Below are 6974 nucleotides of genomic sequence, written 5' to 3' on the forward strand. Positions count from 1 at the left end.
TTAAAGATTCACTGCTTTCCATAATATAAATACTGGTTAATATATTTTATTTATAGTAGGTAAATACTTTTTTAAAAAAAATATTTAGGCCTCAAATTCAGATTTGCATACTAGCTCCATAGTGTGTAGTTGCGATACTGGCTATGTATTGAGAAGTGTTTTTGAAATAAAGATTGCTATTAGATCCGCCCTAGATGTACTAATTTTTAAAGGATTTCAAAAATATTGACCTAATATTAATATTAAAAATGTTCATGTTGGATTGGAAGATACTTTTGTTTTTCAATCACTACAATGTTTAAAGGAACAACTTTTTATAATCTGTAAATATCAATTAAAATAATATCAATCTCGAAATGACAATAAAGAATTAACTATTATATTTCTTGATCAGACTTTTTTCAAAATGGTATATTTTTCAAAATTCCTGTACCCGTATATAACGCTGGATGGATGTCAAAAGTCATATATTTGTTAAAAATTTATTTCGTAAATAATTTAAGTTAACATTTAATTCTTAATGTTATCACATTAATATATCTTTTATTAAAAATATAATTTATAATTTTATAATTTAAGTAATGTTGATAGTATACATTTTCATGATAATATCAATAGTTTACTGTTTATACTAACCCTATATTACAATATTTTAAACCCCTTGGGGTATGTGAAGGGTGTTAACCAAATTCATGACCAAATTCAATTCAAATTGCTTTCTTATAATATTGAACAAAATGAGAGAGTAAAAAATCAAAGTTCGTAATTTCAAAAACAAGGATCACCCTAATATATATTTATTATTATTGTTTATTTCTTCAAACAGATAATGAACCCTAAATATATATATATATATATAGGTTCTTTGTATCGATAGCAAACATGCGGTGTTAAATTTTATTTATATATATATATATATATATAATATTATTATCAATGTTCGTTTATTTACACCGACTGATTAGCATATAATGCTATTAAATTAAATAGTTACATGAGTAAACCATGTATAGACAAAAACGAAACAAGAGCGTGTAGTCCGGGCAGAATAATAATTATGATATTATACTTTGTTGTACTAATATGCTGGTGGCGGGGGCGGCGGGGTTCGCAGAGATTGGTATATACTGTGCTGGTCAAAGCACAGGAGCTTCTGTTCGGCAAGAAACTTTTCTTCGATTGGCAGTTGGGCGAAAACTGGGCACAGGTTAGCATGGATAACTTGGAGAAAGAACTTGAGATGTTGGCGAAAAATGACAACAACGACGATGCCGCAATAGCACCGGAAAAGAAGCCGTATGTATACAAACGACAAATCGTCTGGTTCAACTTGCTTGGGTTTTTGGTTATTCATTTGGGCGCCGTGTACGGTCTCTATTTGTTCCTGACGTCATCAATGGTCCTCACCATGCTGTGGAGTAAGTGCGCCCTATTCAAATTGTATATGAAATTCAATAACCTAATAAGTAATAACAACGAATGATTGCTATTTATTTGTTCATGCGATGAACTTACAACATATCGTTAATGATCGCGGCATGATACCGGTTCGGATTGAATTTATTCTACTGTTTACTTTGTTTTTCGAAAAACGTGGTAAATTTTACTAAATGTTAACTATTTATCCACTCGCAGACCTTATTACTCTACCAATATTTTTTTTTGTGTACTCAATCGTTATCAATCAGAAAACAACGAAAAATATTTAGATTAATAATCACCTGGGCTCGGATTTAAATGCCTTAAAAATATTAATGAAATGCATTTATGACCTAAAAACTATAAAAAATTCCCTAAAAAGTTAAAAAGATGCCCTTTTAAAAAAATGCAAAAATAAAGTTAACATTAAATTTATTATTATAATTATTTTTATTTATTTATTCATTTAACATTTTAAAATTGTGTAGTTACGTTTAAAATTTATGATTTTATAAATATAAAAAAATTAATTTCACAAATTAAATTTTTATTACACTATACAATAAGAGCTTCTTTAATAATTTTTAAATTTAAATGATCCATGGTTGTTCGCCAAAAAGTTTTTATAAACTGAAAATTTCAGCCTTGTTTAATTTAAAACCAGATTGTCTGATATTATATAGTTCAAAATAAAAATTATTTATATTACCTAGTATAATGTTTACAATGTTTATTTCAATAAGTCAACTTTTTTAGTCGTATTACAAGAATAGGTCGAAAATGTCTTGATAAATTAAAAAAATTCATTAAAACCGTAAAAAATGCTTTAAAAAGTAAAAAGCCCGCTAAAAATGCAAAAAATGCCCCCAAAAAATATTTCTTAGTTACACATAGAGTACTTGAAACACATTTGTAGCTTGGAAAGCATCGTGTTACATTGAAATCCGAACCCTAATAATCACAATAAATGTTAAAATATCACTTTACTATAGCACTCGCCCGTACACGTTCTGGAATTTTCTGAGAAGCCAAGAATTCGAAAAAATCTCTGTTGACATATTATGGTGAAGTAACATTTATCTGGTCGATGACGTTGATTATCTCCAAAATCGCTGTAAAAAAGTATCATCTACAAGAAAACTCGAGTGGATTTTTGAAAAAACGTGTTCTATATTTTCCACGACAGAATTAATTGATTTCAGTCAAACTATTTATTATTATTTGTCAGTCATATTGATTATTGCTGATTAAAATCTTGACTAAACACCGGAACAATAGGATTTGTATTTTAATCTTACTATTGAAACTTACTATTGTTTAAGAATTAAAATATAAAATGTATATTATTAAAATCCGTAACATAATAATAATACGCACTATATTATAATATAATAAGATTTTATATTATGTGAATTTGTGGAAATCTTAGCGATCATAGTGGCAGGTGCTAGCGCATTCTCCGTCACAATGGGCGCTCACAGATTGTACACGCACAGATCATTCAAATGTAGCGAACTGATCAAAGCTATCCTGGTGTTCGGGCAAACCGTTGCGGGGCAAGTGAGTGATTTTTCAAATTCTATTCACGTTTATTTTCTAAACGTCAACGTCGTAATCCGCGCTGTTTCTAATGTTTTCACACCCCAGAACTGTTTGTACGTTTGGATCAGAGATCACCGGCAGCATCACAAGTACAGCGACACCGACGCCGACCCGCACAACGCTACGCGTGGTTTCTTTTTCTCGCACATCGGATGGCTGATGGTTCGCAAGCATCGTGACGTCATCGAAAAGGGCAAAACCATCGACATGACCGACGTAGAAATGGATCCATACGTCATGTTTCAAAAAAAAGTGAGTAGCGCATACAACGTATTGTAAATGTATCGTTAATGCTTTCGGTACAAAAACAAACGCGTACAAACGTTTCGTACCATCAGCCGACACCGACAAATATCGAATTTATGTATCGCGTGTGTACACTTAGGTATTACAAGATACTGTTCACGACTTTGGCTATGTTGATGCCGATGCTAGTGCCACACGTCCTGTGGGGAGAAACGTTATGGAACGGATTTTTCGTATGTTTCCTGTTCCGACTGATGACCGCGCTGAATTTGACTTGGCTAGTGAATAGTGCTGCCCATTTGTATGGCAACAAACCCTTCACGAGGTGAGTGCAATATTCGCGTTTCCCGCGCGTTGTACGAAACACAACCTACTGACCTTGGGTCAAACTTTTTTCTTTTTCTTTCATCATACACCTTTGATGATCAGATATTACTTATCGTCAACATAGTGATAATATATATAAATATATATTGTCATGTACTTTCGTTTCAGTGATATACTGCCGGTGGAAAACATGTACGTGTCGTTGACCACACTTGGCGAGGGCTGGCACAACTATCATCACTCTTTCCCGTGGGATTACCGGGCCGCCGAGTTCGGACAGTACTTCAACCTGACCACCATGTTGATTGACTTCTTAGAAGAGATGGGTTGGGTGTGGGACAAAAAATATGCAACACCGGCCATGGTGCGCAGCCGGGCGACGAAGCGTGGGGACGGCTCTCATCACAAGTACGGGCAGTCGAAGGAGGAAAAGGAGGTGAACGCGTTGCAGGACGAAACTTACGATGAGTTGTTCTGGTTGGAGGACCAAAAGTCAATGGCCGTGCGACGGGAACAGGTACAACAGGGTTGACCACTGCAACGCAGAAAACGTTTGGGTATACGTGATGTCGATATATTATGACGTGTTTCTCTCTCCTCATATCTTTCAAAATACCTATACACGAGTAATGTATAATTAGCGATTATTAATAGCGACAGTAGTAATCACTGTAGCCAAGACTGTATCTGGGGGGGGGGGTTCAGGGTGTCTGGACCCTCTCGAAATTTCTTCGATATTTTACGAATGTTTAAAATAATATATTTTTTTTAATACCAACATAAATATTTTCAGTCAAAAATGACTTAAGATCCAATTAACCGTTGACTGTTTTTAGTTTTATAATATAATATATGAAAATATAGTATTAATTTTAATAAAAGAAGATTAAATTTTTTTCTGTCTTATTTTTAACCAAGTATCAAAAGTTAAAATCTAAATTCAATAAAATTACAAATATACATGTTTTGGACCCCTCCCGAAAAAAAATTCTAGATACGGCCTTGACTATAGCAAAAATTTAAGAGAAAAAAATGTAAAATATTATTATCACTATTTGTTTTTTTATTTTATTTCACGCTGCTGTAGTAAATATTTATTCGTCAAATCACACCAATGTAATATAGCTGTATATTGTCTACGCATATATATATTATGCGGTTGTGATTTAAAATATTAAAGCATTAAGTAAATAGTAATCACTCAAATAAATATATTATAGTACATGTTTTCTTTTCATCCTTAGAAGATAAATTATAATTTAAATAAACTATGTTATTGAGTTATAAATAGGTAATAACCAAGTATCAGAATGATACGTTGAAATCAAATTTTTTTAGATTAAACTATTTAAAATTTAATTCTGAATTAATTAGTGAAAGTTAATAATGGATAAATAATAATAATATTATATCGTATATTAGGTGTCTTCTTCTTATTTGCAGAATCAACGCAAAACCTTTTATTTTGTTTGAAACTTTGAATGAATAATAATTAACATATGTTTATAATTTTGTCATTTTATATATTATTATAATGTACTCGTATAATTTATTAAAATATATTATTTATAAATGATAATAAATTATTATGAAATTAATCAAATCTCATATTATTATTGCTATACAACTACCTCGTTAAATTTTTACTTCATTTTGAATTATTTAAATAATATTAAAATAATAAAATAATAATTATAAATTCAATAAAGTATTGCTAATGAACAATATTTCATTCTACTTGTAAGCAATAATTTTCGAAATCCACTAAATAGAAGTTATTAAAAAAACATAAATTACAAAACTTGAACTATTATTGTACTAAATTGAATAATGGTATGTTCAAATTACACGACACAAAGTATTTTTTTTCGTTAAAAAAAAATACAAGCAAACTGTACCTTACTTTCGGGAACGAATACCAATATAAGTGATTTGAATGAATTTTATTTACGTTGATTATATAAGCTAATAAAGCTTTAATGTTTTATTTGCATTAATAATAATATTTTGGTATTTATATTTTAAGAATTCAATGGGCATAAGTAAGATGTAGCACAATATAGAATTAATTCGGAACTGAATACTATAGATATATCTATTCATACAATGATTTGAATATTTTATTTCATTTGATTTGTTATTATAGTTTGCTTAACAATATGGACGAAATATTCGTTGTTTCACAAAGTACGCAAAAGCAAAGTGTACGTTTAATGCCACATTGTAACTGATGGTGATTGTTGTTTTTTCAGATTTCAATATTTGCGATGATCGTTTTGATCGAATATCGGTTTTTTGATAGCAACAACGCGCTCTTGTAGTAATTATAACATTAATATTTCGTTTTATTAAAATGAAGTGTTCGTATACATACAACACGTATTCACAATGTTTTATTATAATGTAATCATGTTGCCGAACGTTATCCAAGATCTCAATTGTAACTTATAAAACAATTATATGCGTGTAAACGAAATTGTAAAATGCAATTCCGTTTCGTGTCGCATAATAATGTAAAATTATGTTTATGTATTGTAACACTTGTTTACAATAACGTCTTATAAATTTTTGTAAATCACTTCCTATTTTTTTCAACAAAAGCACATGCAATACTATTTAGTAGTATATACGCATATGTAGTTAGTTAGTGAGTTTATATTTATTATATGTACACCATAATTTATCAGAATAACAGTACGATATCGTTGCTTCGTTGACGCCCAGAAGAAAATAATAAGTTTTATTCTAAGACTCTTTAAACTTTGTTCTAAAAATGTCAAAAGTATAGATCTGGAGTATAACATGTTGACAACATTGTTTCATATTTAGAAAGAAAATCGTATTTATTGTTTAATAATTAGTTTAATATATAATAAATATAATAATTTATAAATTATTGTTGTTGAAATTCGGAACGGAAAACCATTGTTTTGAAATCAGAAGATTCAAAAAAGTAGATATACAAATGGAAATTTCATAGATGTATAATTCCTTAGAAAATACCACATGAATAAAATTAATGTTAAGTAATATTACCTTTTAAGAGTTATAAAAATATAAAAATATCTACTTGTACTGTTGAACATTTTAATTCATTCCAATCGTTGTTTGTTGTTTACTTATATTATCCTTACCTAGACATGGTAAAATTTTCAAAACTTTTGAGTGACTTTTAAGCTTTTTCTTTTATTTTATATTTTTTTTTCATTTTTATGATATTTCCTAATTATAAATTATAATTGTAATTATATAAATTACCTATTTATATAAATCGTTCTTAAGCTGTTCTTAAAACACTTTGTTTATCACCATAGAAATGATTAAAATTAAATAAAAAGTATTCCTTCGTCCGCTCAGAATCGTTTTTTATCGAATGCAAT

The 6974-nt window shown here is 29.5% G+C and overlaps 1 protein-coding gene and 1 long non-coding RNA gene across 2 annotated transcripts; both read left to right on the forward strand.

The window, feature by feature from the left end:
* The first annotated feature begins 1042 nt into the window (after positions 1 to 1042).
* LOC112689855 (stearoyl-CoA desaturase 5-like) lies at positions 1043 to 4404 on the forward strand. The gene is made up of 5 exons (XM_025563727.1): positions 1043 to 1418; positions 2849 to 2979; positions 3067 to 3272; positions 3407 to 3592; positions 3763 to 4404. Exons 1-5 carry the CDS (start codon positions 1058 to 1060, stop codon positions 4124 to 4126), a joined length of 1248 nt encoding a protein of 415 aa, XP_025419512.1. The 5' UTR covers positions 1043 to 1057; the 3' UTR covers positions 4127 to 4404.
* A 915-nt stretch (positions 4405 to 5319) lies between these two features.
* LOC112689854 lies at positions 5320 to 5976 on the forward strand. Its single transcript, XR_003149151.1, has 2 exons — positions 5320 to 5781; positions 5847 to 5976. It is a non-coding gene; the product is annotated as an uncharacterized LOC112689854 (long non-coding RNA).
* The last annotated feature ends 998 nt before the right edge of the window (positions 5977 to 6974 follow it).

Source organism: Sipha flava, unplaced genomic scaffold, assembly GCF_003268045.1.
Source record: "Sipha flava isolate LNK unplaced genomic scaffold, YSA_version1 47863_pilon_pilon, whole genome shotgun sequence".
Classification (NCBI taxonomy): Eukaryota; Metazoa; Arthropoda; class Insecta; order Hemiptera; family Aphididae; genus Sipha; species Sipha flava.

Bases quoted from the DNA above. Each gene is read 5' to 3' on its own strand.
- LOC112689855 (XM_025563727.1), top strand. From the start codon at position 1,058: ATGATATTATACTTTGTTGTACTAATATGCTGGTGGCGGGGGCGGCGG. The intron at 1,419-2,848 runs GTAAGTGCGCCC...TGGAAATCTTAG, and splicing joins GGTCCTCACCATGCTGTGGA to CGATCATAGTGGCAGGTGCT. The intron at 3,593-3,762 runs GTGAGTGCAATA...CTTTCGTTTCAG, and splicing joins GGCAACAAACCCTTCACGAG to TGATATACTGCCGGTGGAAA.